Source organism: Trichosurus vulpecula, chromosome 1 (genome assembly GCF_011100635.1).
Source record: "Trichosurus vulpecula isolate mTriVul1 chromosome 1, mTriVul1.pri, whole genome shotgun sequence".
NCBI classification, from domain to species: domain Eukaryota; kingdom Metazoa; phylum Chordata; class Mammalia; order Diprotodontia; family Phalangeridae; genus Trichosurus; species Trichosurus vulpecula.
The window spans coordinates 528,227,527-528,239,786 of NC_050573.1; the positions used below are offsets into that span (position 1 = coordinate 528,227,527).

General features: G+C 38.0%; 1 protein-coding gene across 2 annotated transcripts in view; it reads right to left on the reverse strand.

The window, feature by feature from the left end:
• SDK1 (sidekick cell adhesion molecule 1) overlaps positions 1–12,260 on the reverse strand; it is a 1,168,267-nt gene that overhangs the window by 521,586 nt on the left and 634,421 nt on the right. Inside the window, exon 5 of one of the 2 annotated variants that reach the window (XM_036741470.1) lies at positions 4,843–4,976. In XM_036741470.1, coding sequence (XP_036597365.1) covers positions 4,843–4,976 — 134 coding nt within the window. Of the gene's footprint in view, positions 1–4,838; positions 4,977–12,260 lie in introns of both variants that reach the window. The other variant, XM_036741469.1, reaches the window with a different exon arrangement.

A 12,260-nucleotide genomic window follows, 5' to 3' on the forward strand; every position in this document is an offset into this window, starting at 1 on the left:
TATATCATGCCATCCTAGGCAAGGGAGTAGAGAGGGAGGGAGAAATATTTGGAAAGCAACATCTTACAAAAATGAATGTTGAACACTATCTTTACATGTAATTAGAAAAAAAATAAAATACTATTAGAAAAAAGGAGTGTAGACTCACAAAGTAAAACTAAAACACAGAATGAGTCATATGAATAGTTTGCTTCTGTGCATATGTATTAAAGGTAATCCTCTGGGGCTTTGTGTTTTGTGTTAATAGCTGAGGGATAGGTTTATGAACTAATTCACAGTCACAGAATCTAAAGTCAGCAGAGCCCCTCAGCTGCTGTCCATTCTAATCCATACTCAAAATAAAATCCCCAGTACAACATCAACATCATCATCACCATCATCATCATCATCAATAGCATTTCTCTAGCACTTACTACATGCCAGGCACTGTGCTCAGCCCTTCACAAATATAATGTCATTTCATTGTCACAACAAGCCTGGGAGGTAGGTACTACAATATCCCCATTTTACGGATGAGGAAACTGAGGTGAACACAGAGGTTAAGAGACTTGCCCAAAGTCACATTGCTACTAAGTGTCTGAGGTTGGATTTGAATTCGAGTCCTCCTCACTCCAGACCCAGTGCTTTATCCACTGCACCAACTAGCTGCCCCCATAGCATACATGATTAAATCACCATCTGCTCTTTAACTGAAGACTTCCAGTGACAGGAAACCTGTACCTCTCAGGGTGTGCCACTGTACTCTGGCACTAAGACTTTGTTATACATTCAAATAATGTATTCCCTGCAGAGGAATAAGCTTTGCATATGTACGCAAGGAGTGCCACAAGCAACTGCCATCCCAGGTCCAGTTCTCAATTTTCCCTACCCTTACCCCTGGGTGGGGGCTGGAGGTGGGGAATGATTCTTCAGACAGGAGAAGCCTCTGTTAGAGAAAGACAGGGGAAGAGGCAATGAAGACATTAAAACAATGAAGCACCAACAGAGGGTTGGATGTCATTTTCTTTTTTTTAGTACAGGATCAGCAGAGATGGTTAGTACCATCACAGGGCATCACTTTTCCTCATCTTTTACTTCTATGCCTTTATAGAAGAGAACCTTATTGATACATGAATTCAGTTCTGAATGAACTGCCCCATAGAAGTTAAGTGAGTGTAAAGTCCTCAAAGGAAAGACGAAAAAATGGGTTGGCAGGTTTATAAAGCCTGCCTGAGTTTGACCTCAGAATAGAAATGTCTACTCTCTGGAGAGTTCAGCCCATTCTTTCTCCAGTACGCACCTGAGCTTCAGGAACTAGCTATGAAAAATTCATACAGTGATGCTTCCAACAATCCCACCTATGTCCTTAACATCTGCTGAATGGAAGTCACATTAAAGCTTCAAAGCAAATTCACAATCCTAGTTGGCACCAAATCTTCCTAGTGACTAGGTGAACTGTTAGTTCAGTAGAGTCCTTACCCCTTCCTGACAGGAAATATCTGGCAAAACCTACAGTAATTTATCTTTTATCCATGCAAACATAAAGAAAAATGCTAAGAAATATTATAATCAAGTAAACAGTCACAGAAGCAGCAGGTGGTACCATTATGGTACTGCATTTTATTTCCAATACTTATGCTTGTTCTCCAATTCTCTTTATTCTTTAGTTTCCATAGATGGCAACAGTAGCCAAACATCACAAAAGGACTCATGTGTGTTTTAGCCTTCGAATACATAGTTATGCTTTTTAGAAACATCAGCATCTTTAAAAACCTGAAATGCATCTTCCGTCCTGTTAATTGGGTGATGGTATATCAATTAGGTGACTAAGTTTCTCTTCAAAGCTAACCTAGGTTGTCTACTCCATTCCACCAATGCTGCTGCTGCAGAATAGATGCTTTGTTATTGAACTGGAAGCTAGAGGCAGGACAACATGACACCCTCGTATTTTAAATTAATTACAATATGACCAAACTAGGAGTTTAATTTCCAGGCCCGACTATTTCAATCTTATCCACCACACAAAGGTTTCCTTCTTTTACTCTCTGTGCTAGGGGAAAATTTATCTTCGTTAAATGATAATTGGCTGTATTATCTTTTGACTCTTCAGAAATGCTGGCTGGCAAATTTTTAAAAAAATTTCATCAATCTTGTTTTATGTTTTTACAAAGCTTGCATCAGAAGGAAAAAAAGAGATGTCTAAGTCTGCAGAACACACAATGTCCTGCTAGCATTATGAATAGGTCTTGAGAATATCTAATTTACTAATGAACTTAGTAAGGTGATGCGTACCCTTCAATATTTCATGGCTTAACAAGAGGTCTGGTGGTTGAGGTCTTGGATTTCAGTTTCTATCCTATGGTAGAGCAAATGCATTCCTTCCAGGAAGCACTGCCTCCAAATGGGATGTGGGGCACAAAATGGAAAACTATGATGGCCCATGAAAATTTATCAAGAAATCTGTCTTGTTTTTTTTTTTAATTAATTTATAGTGAGGAGACAAATCCCTACACATTGTCAAATACTGAGCCAAAACCTACAAATGATTAACAAATATATTCTCAGAAATTTGTTCCCCTTCCTTTTTTCTCCTTATTTCCAGCTTTTATTTTTTTTGGACATTTCACTGCTTAGTAACACCTCCTCCAGGTTGTGGGCATATGAAGTATATGAAAATCAAGCACAATTCAAATAATTAAAATATTTATAAGCTGCATCTGGTCTACTTTCTGGTTACTTAGAACATGGAAACTAATGCCTGAAATTAAATGTTTAAATTTCTATAGATTTCAATCAACCCTACTCATTTCCTGATGTTATTATCTTGAGGTGTCAACATATTATTTTTTAATTTAAATTTTTCTTTTATTAATTTGTAGACTTTAGCCATGTAGGAATCGACTAGGCAGTCTAATAACTCTGATATTAACTAGAATCTTCCTAAATTTATTTTCTAGATTTTCTTCTACTGTAATAAGGTCAATCTCTTTTCTCATTTTTCAAAATTTAACCCCTCTTGACTTGTTATCTGTCTGGGTTTTATTCTGTAGCTCTTTCTGAGAACAGCTGGTTAGGTCTAACTAAATAGAACTAATTATTGCATTTGCAGAATCTGAAACTAAATGTCACGAAAATAAACTAGCTTTATATAAGTTTCACTTAATGTAATTAACATCATTTCTTCATTATTATTTAGGGAATTTTTTTCTGCAAATAATAGTAGATTTTAACTTAATTCCACCTTCCTGAATTATTTATACATCTGTATGTCCCACGAAGTAAATTTTGTGAAACAATCAATGGGTTTTTAACTTGAGGCACTTAAAACCCCAGAACCTATAACAAAGAGTTCAAAAGTACCATAAAAGGTCATATTTATGCCCAGACAGGCACATGTTCCTGTTTTCATGATAGTTAGATTGTTTACTATGAATTTTGGGGTTCTGGATATATAATCTTATCAGTGAAAGGAGCTCCCTGAGTGGCTACTGATACAGTGGTCATCATGACTATATATTTGCATTCATCAATTTCCAAGAGATGCCTGAGGCAGGAAGAGCTATCAGGGGCAGGATTTAGACTCAAGACTTCCTGATTCCAATGCCAGTCTTCGTTGTGCCACAGCACACTGCCTCTACTATCATGTTTTAATGTTGTCAGCTCCCCAGGAATTAAGGTGGCCAGGGTAGATGGAGAGGGCACATAAATAGACTACTCTTCAGGACACGCAATGAATAAAACAGGATTGCTAAAATTCATATCTATCAATCCTATCCCTTCTGTCCACATTTTCCCCTCTTGCACAAGCTCCCCAAATAAAATTTAACTTATCTTTGGTAATTTTCCAAAACGAAAGGAAAAATCACTTAAGTAAAAGCTCCTATACAATCATCCCATGAATGAAGCTAGATAATATCCCCTCCAACCAAACGACATAGCTTATTCCTTCCCATTTTTTTTAAGGCTGGCAGTTATAGCTAACTCCTGGGATCTGATCATAATATTGTTAAAGTTTACTATTCAGTATCAGTTTTCCAAATTACATTTATTCAACAACATCAAAGGTATATTTTATACCCTGAAGACACCAAATCTGAACACTAAAAACCAGGATACATAAAAGCTCAGTGACCAATATAATAAGCTTCTTTGATACATAAACAAATCTTAATATCCAAAGTCATACCCAAAGGGCTATGTCAGTATTTAGGATCCTTTTCTTCTCCATAGAAACTAGCTCTCAGCTACTGAGACTAGGCTTATGAGCCTTCTTTTAGAGGTCAAGATTTTAAAGTAAATTTCCTTGATAAAACTAAATTTGCAAATGGAATCCCTTTCATGAATCATGTTGTAGCATAGCTAAGGTGAGTGATGCAAAATATCAGTTTTATCAGGTAGAAAAATGGATTAGTTATTATGTACATTTAATACAGTTTATTTTAGCTCAACTCAGAAATTTTCCTAAGGATTTTCATGCTGGGTCAGACAGAAATAATCATCTTAGCTTCTCTAGTCCCAATTAGGACTCATGAATACAATCCCTGTTAGTTGAAAGACATTTTTAAAAGAAAAAAAAATCACAAATCTATAAAAGCAAAAACATAAAACTGTTCATAAAACTAAAAGAATTTTCATTCACAAACAATATATGTATTTATCAACATTTCCTGGCATAACCAAGTATCATTTTTAAAGAAAGTCATAAGTTAAAAGTTCTACCCGTATGTTTTTGGCATTTGATTAATATAAGAGATAATCAGGTTAATTAAAGAAATGTCCTATTATAACATCATTGTTGATTAAATCGGATTGTTTGTTTTCAACTGCATCATTCAAGCTTTCATTTAGCATTTTAAGACTTACTTTCTATGCTCAAATAAGTGAATGGGCTTGTCTTATTTTCTCCATTTTTTTCATTGACAGCCTGGACGTAGTAACCTCCCGTATCGCTTGAAGTTGTTGCCAAGATCACTAGTTGATTCTCCAGGGTTATGGCTCTGTTTAAGAAAGCAAAGGATAGTATCAATCCACTAAAAAGGGCTTCTCATTTTCTATGCCAAAAGTAAATTTCTAGGTCATCTATACAGGTATATTCAAAAGTTAAAAGGGAGAGGGGGATAAAGAGAGCTTGAGAGATGAAACAAATCTTTGGGCAGGCTTTAAGGAAATTTAGGTTGCTTACCCCTCTCTGTTCAAACTATGATAAATACTTATAGGATAACATACAGCAGATTATAATCAGAGGAAGATAAAAATTAGGAAAAATAATGGAGCCCTTAACATCAAGGGACATTTCAGTGATGTAATAAAATGAATTTCCTTTATGGTGCTCATCTTTCATACTTCTAATAAAGAATCCCCTTTAAATTATTTCTCATTCCTATTTTTATTAGCTAGGTAATAACTATTTAACTTACTTTCTTTATGCAAAACAAAAGTCTTCCCTATAAATCAACACATACAAAAGCTCCTACTTATACCAAAAGACTATATAGTTATCCTTTCATGTTGCAGGGGTTAGAGGTGTGGCACCCCCATGAGCTGGAAAACCCATGTAAAATTTTTTGGCTCTCCCTTCGTACCAGAGAAGAAGTCTGAATTATTATGGTATCAAATGATAAAATATGCTGATATTATATAATGCCGTTGTATTGGCAATCAAAATGGGCTCTTAGCATTTAATTCAACCAAGTGCCCTTGAAGAGTTTGGCTTTTATTTCCTTGATTAAATTAGGAGTCCTTGATGACCTCCTTGCCACAAGGGAAAGCCTAGTTTATATGGGTTTGAGTGACATGTTTGTGACAGGAGAGGCTTTTAGACCATGTGGGTTTAAGTTGCATTTTTTGGTGATGATTTTAGGTCATATGGGTAAGTCGCATGTGTAACTCACCCTTGACCCTGAAAAAGATATAAAACCAGGGGTTGGCTTTCCTTTTTTGAAGCTCTGACCCACAGCAGTAGTGGCACGTGTGACTCTGGGCCAGCCGTTGTTATGAGCTCCCTGGCTGAACTCAGATGTTGGTAACTATGAATTATATTTGGTCTGTCTGTCGATGTTTGTAATTTGTTTGTATTTGCTCTGAAGTTCAGGGTGCTGGCTTTTCCCCCTGAACTAAGTGAATGATATTTGTAGGCTGGATTAAAGTAAGATTGTTAACCCCTTAACATTGCTTTCCTTAGTAAAGCAGATCAAAAGAACCTGGGCTTGCAGCATTCTGTGAGCTGGTTGTTGTTGGTTTTACACCCCCCCACAGCAGCTGCTAGCTGGATTGTTGAAACAACCATACATATATTTCATGCATTTCTGAGCTTCTAAACTTTTGCTGTGTCATCTGCTGGCTTTCATGTGTTGTCTGCAGCTTTCACAAAACTCCCCCAAAAATCCCATTTAATTTCTTATCCTTACCTGCAGCATAGCAAAACAGCGATGGAGAAAGTCAAGACATGGGAGGGATAATGGTATTTTAAATTTAATTCACTAAGTAACTGTTATGCAAAAAGCACTGTGGTGAGTGCTGTGAATGCAAAGACAAAAGTACAACACTGCCTGCGGTCAAGGAGCTTTCACACTCCTAGGGGAAACAACATGCACACAGAGAAGTAAATATAATGTAATTTTACTTGGGCATTAACTAGGATGGGAGGGAATCAATTAAGGCTTCATGGAGGAAGGGACACTGAGCTGAGCCTAAAATGAATGATGATAGAGATTTTGAGATGTAGAGTGGCAAGGAGGGAGTACATTTCATTCAGTAAACATTTATTAAGCACCTACTATGTTCCATATACTGTGCTAAGCGCCAAGGATACAAAAAAGAGGAAAAAGACAGTCTCTACTTTCAAAGAGTTTCCAATCTCTAGACATGGTGCAGAGCTTGTGGGAATTGTAAAAGCAAGAGATGATGCATTGAGTTCAAGAAATAGCTTAGTAATATAATTTGGCTGGAACATAGAGTACATTAAAGGGAATACAGTAATATGAAATAGGTTTAAAAAGATAGGCAGAAGCCTGATAGATTATGGAGGGCTTTAAATACAAGACTGAGGTGTCCACATTTTATTCTGGAAACAATAGTTATCCACTTAAGGTTCTGGAGCCATGGAGTGGTATGGTCGGACCTATGCCTTAGGACAATTATTTTAGGAGCTATGTTGAGCTTGGGTTGGACAGGGAAGAGATAAAAATCATGGAGGACAATTAGGAAGATATTACAAAATGTACATGAGTTAAGTAGTAGCTGTGTGAACAGAATGAAGGGAATGGATACAAGAGATAGTATAGAGGTAGAAACAACAATCTTTGGTAACTGATAAGGAAGAGCAGTGAGGCAATGGAAGATAATTCCAATGTTATGAACCCAAATGACTGGTAAGATACCCTCAAAATAGGTTGGAAAATTGAGAGATAGGGCAAATTTAAGAAGACAGTCAATTCTATTTTAGATACGTTATCTGATGCTGACGAATCATTCAGGTGAAGACACATAACAAGAAGTTGGCAATTTGAGAAGAGAGATCAGGACTATATACATAGATTTGGGAGTCACTAACATGGAGGTTGTCATTAAACCTATGGATGTATATGAGCTCATCAAGCAAAAGATTATGGAGAAAAAAAGGAGGGCCCAAGCTTTAAAGAACACTAATGGTTGGGAAATAGATGATGAAACAGCAAAGAGAGAAGAAAGAATATGGTGATGCGTCAGTGGGTTCATCTCACAGATCCATTTTAGTACTTAAGCATATATACCCTTTATATTTTCAGGATTTCATCATGGCCCCCTTTCATCTGTTCCCCTTTTTCTACTAACATGGACATCACTCTAATGCAAGGCCATTTCACCCCTCACCTAAACTATCGCAATAGCCTCCTAACCAGCCACTCTACCTCCAATTTATATCCTCTTCAATCCATATTTCACAAAGCCATCAGAGAGAAATCACCAAAGAATGAGCTTGAGCATGTCACATCCTTGCTTAAAAAGCTCTAGTGCCTTTCTATTACCTCTAGGAAAAACAGAAACTTCTCACTGGTATTGAAAGTCCTTCCCAATCTAGCTCTAACCTAATTTTCAAAGTATTACATATTACTACCTTTCACACATATTACTCCCCTTCACCAATTACAATCCATTCCAACTGGCCAGCTCACCATCTATCACACACGACATTCAATCTCCAGTCTCTGTGACTCTGCACATGTTATGCTCTATGCCTGTAATGCACTCGCTCCTCAACCCTTGCAATCCTTAGCCTCCTTCAAAGCTCAGTTCAAATGCTGCTTCTCAAATGAGACTTTTCTTGATCCTCTTCAGTTGTTAGTGCCTCCCCTCTGTGAAATTATCAAAGTATATTTTGCACATATTTCACATCTACTTGTGTATGTATATGTTGCTTCTCCAACAGAATGTTAATGTTTTGAAGCCAGGGACTGATTCATTACTGTCTCTGCAACCCTAATATCTAGAATAGTATGTAGCACATAGTAGGTGGTTCAGAAATGTTTGTCAATTTATGTAATAGAAACAAGAAAGTAACATGTATTTCCAAAATAGTATAAGCAAAAACTTGTTTTTTCCCCCTATCATTTTTTTCTTAAATTTAAAACAAATAAACACATAACACATGAAGAACCTCCATATAGAACAGAAATAAAAGAAGGCATTGGGGAACTGTATGAGAGGAAGAAAATGGACTGGTTATGTGATAAGGGTGAAATGGGAAGCCTGAGTGTTCACTGGTATTCTCATGATGTCAAGAGAAAGCAAGTAATGTCATCAGCACATTGAGTGAGCACCATATGGTGTACTTAAGGATTTTGACTAGTCACAAGGAATGAGCAAGCAGAGACAGATTAGGATCTGAACCGTAGGAGGGAACATTCAAATCAGTGAGATCATAGATCCATTTGAGCACCCAAGCAAATAATTCTTTCTATAATTCCAGAATTTCATTATTCTTTCATCTTGCCCCGTACACATGATAACTCCTCTATCCTTGAGTAGATGGACAACCTTCCGGTGCTAAACTTTTCCAAATACATTGTTATCAAGCCTAGACTAAAAATCTTTTTTATCTTTGAAGGATCTAGCAGAGTTTGTGTCCTGCCACCACAGTGTTCATCTAGTAAGTGCTATATAAATGTTATTATTATTATTATTATTAGAGCACTTATTTGGGTATATGTGTATATGTAAAACATTTTCCTTAAATATCAATTATAACAAATAGTTTAATACCATGCATTTGTTCCTGAGCTAAGCCAATGCTTAATTAAATATTAATTTTAATTGTAGGTACTTTCACGAATCTTCCCTATTAGCTTTTATTCTGATACTGAAAAATATTCATCCTTGGTATTCTGGATGTTGTTAGAATTAATACCAATACTATGATCCTGTACCACAGCTAGGTAGCATAGTGGATAGAGTACCAGGCCTGGAGTCAGGAAAATTCATCCTCCTGAGTCCAAATCTGGCTTCAGACACTCACTAGCTGTGTGACCCTGGGCAACTCACCATTTGCCTCATTTTCTTCATCTTTAAAATGAGCTGGAGAGTGGAGCCAAGATGGAGTAAAAGCAGGAACTCACTTGAGCTCTCCCCCAAACCCCTCCAAATACCTGTAAAAATACCTAAACAAATTCTAGAGCAGCAGAACCCACAAAATGACAGAGTGAAACAAATTTCCAGCCCAAAACAACCTAGACAGGAAAGTTCTGCTTCATCAGGCTGAGGGAGGAGTGCACACTGAGGGAAGAGTGCAGTCCAGCACAAAACTCAAACCCAGAGCAGGCCTCAGGGGACTGAATCACTAGCAGCGGTGGCAGTTTCCAGACTTCTCAACCCATAAATGCCAAAGACAACTTAGAAGGTCAGTAGGAAAGGTCTGTCGGACTTGGGTGAGAGAGGAGCCTAGTCCAGCCCCAGCCTGGGGCAGTGGCAGTGTGGTGATGGTGGCTGCTTCTGGAACTTTCAGCCCACAGACATTGGGGAGATCAAGCAGGGATAGCAGGATCTCTTTGCTGGCACTAAGGCAGGATTCTCTTGCTTTGTCCATGCTTGCGTCTGGGTCACAGTCCTGGGGCACAGAGGAGCACTAGCACAGCAGAGCTTGTGACTTCAGTGGAGAGGAAATCCTCTCACAGTTAAAAGGCAGAAGAGAGTACTTGTGGTCACTCATAGACCTGAGCACAGGCCCAAAGAGGAGTAAACACCTCTCCTTTGATCATACCACCTTAGAAGAACTGAAAAATTACAGGTCCCTAGAAGTATCTCTGAAAACAGCTGCACAAAACCCCTGAAGCTTGAGATAGTATACCCTCCACACTGGAAGCAGAGCCCTACCTTAACAAAGAATTAAAAAGTCAAGTAATTGGCTGGGGAAATGAGCAAACAGCAGAAAAACTCAGACTACAATCTTATTTTAGTGACAAAGAAGATCAAAACATACAAGCAGAAGGCAACAAAGTCAAAGTTCCTACATCCAAAGCCTCCAAAAAAATATGAATTGGTCTCAGGCCATGGAAGAGCTCAAAAAGGATTTGGAAAAGCAAGTAAGAGAAGTAGAGGAAAAATTGGGAAGATAAACGAGAGTGATGCAAGAAAATCAAGCAAAACAAGTCAACAGCTTGCTAAAGGAAACCCAAAAAATACTGAAGAAAATAACACCTTAAAAAATAGACTAACCCAAATGGCAAAAGAAGTAGAAAAAGCCAATGAGGAGAATGCCTTAAAACACTGAATTGGTCAAATGGAAAAGGAGGTCCAAAAGCTCACTGAAGAAAATAATTCCTTCAAAATTAGAATGGAGCAAATGGAAGCTACCAGAAATCAAGAAATTATAAAACAAAACCAAAAGAAAGAAAAGATGGAAGACAATGTGAAATATCTCACTGGAAAAACAGTTAATCTGGAAAATAGATGCAGGAGAGACAATTTAAAAATTATTTGACTATCCGAAAGCCATGATCAAAAAAAGAGACTAGATATCATCTTTCAAGAAATTATCAAGTGTTAGCATTCATGGCTCCACCTTCCAATCAGAGGGACAGAGGGTGGTGATGAGGTGGAGTGCTAAGGCTGATGGGATTTTGCAGGTGATAAGGTTTTCCCAATGATGAGCTTTCTAGGGCATGGTGGAAAAGCCAGAGACATCTCGAAGTAGTGCAGGCAGGTGAGAAATGAGGAGTGACCTTAGAGGACATCTAGTCAAATGTCTCATTTTACAGATGGGGAAATGAGTCTAAGAAAGGGTGAGTGACTTGCCAAAGGTCACACTGGTAGTAGGTGCAAAAACTAGGAAGTGAATCCAGGTTCTTTGCCTACAAATCTATCACTATTATGTCTTGCTGCCACAAGGGGATGGGGCTGGAGTGGGAGAGGGTTGCTGAAGGTGGGTGGGTGATGTCATGGTCAAAGTACAAATATTTTGGCAGCTGTGTGGAAAATGGATTATAGCATAAAGACAATGGAAACAGGGAGATCAATCAAGAGGCTACTACAATAATTAATAGGAGAGGTGATGAGGGCCTGAATTAGAGTTTATGTTGTATAAGTAAAGAAAAGAGGACAGATGTGAAAAGAAATGTGGAAGTAGAACCAACTAGACATAGCAATTGAATGGATATGAGGAGAAAAGGGTAGAAGTGTCTAGGATTACATTAAGGTTATAGAGCTGTGTTATTGAGAAAATGCTACCACTGTCATCAGAAAAATACAATGTTTGGAGGAGGGGCAGATATGGGAAAAGATAATAAATTCCATTTTGGATAGTTTGATTTTGAGATGCTCCAGAAATATAAAGGTGGATATGTCTGAAAGGTAATTATAGATGTGCAATGAGTTCTAGGTAGAGGTTAGTAATAAATAAAACAGGAAACTTTCTGCATAAAGACATTAATTGAACCCATGGAAATGAAGGAGGTCCCCAAGGAGGGGAGTATAGAGGAAGAAGATCTATGACAGCATCTGAAGGATAACCACACTCCAGAAGTGGAAGATGGATACTGAACCACCAAAGGAGATGGAGAAAAAGAAGGTATACAGGTAGAAAGAGTATCAGGAAAAAGCAGAGGCATCAAAGTCAAGTTTCTAGAAGAAGGGACCACTTAACAGCTAGTAGAGGCTTAATTTGAACTGAGGTCTTCCTGACTGCAAGCCTAACAATGTGCCCATCAACGTGCCACCTCGCTGCCTCAGTGTGCACCAAGAGGCTGGTAGTTGCTAACTAGTGCAGATGCTGGGCATTCTGCTTGATACAGGAGCCAAGACCAGGTAAC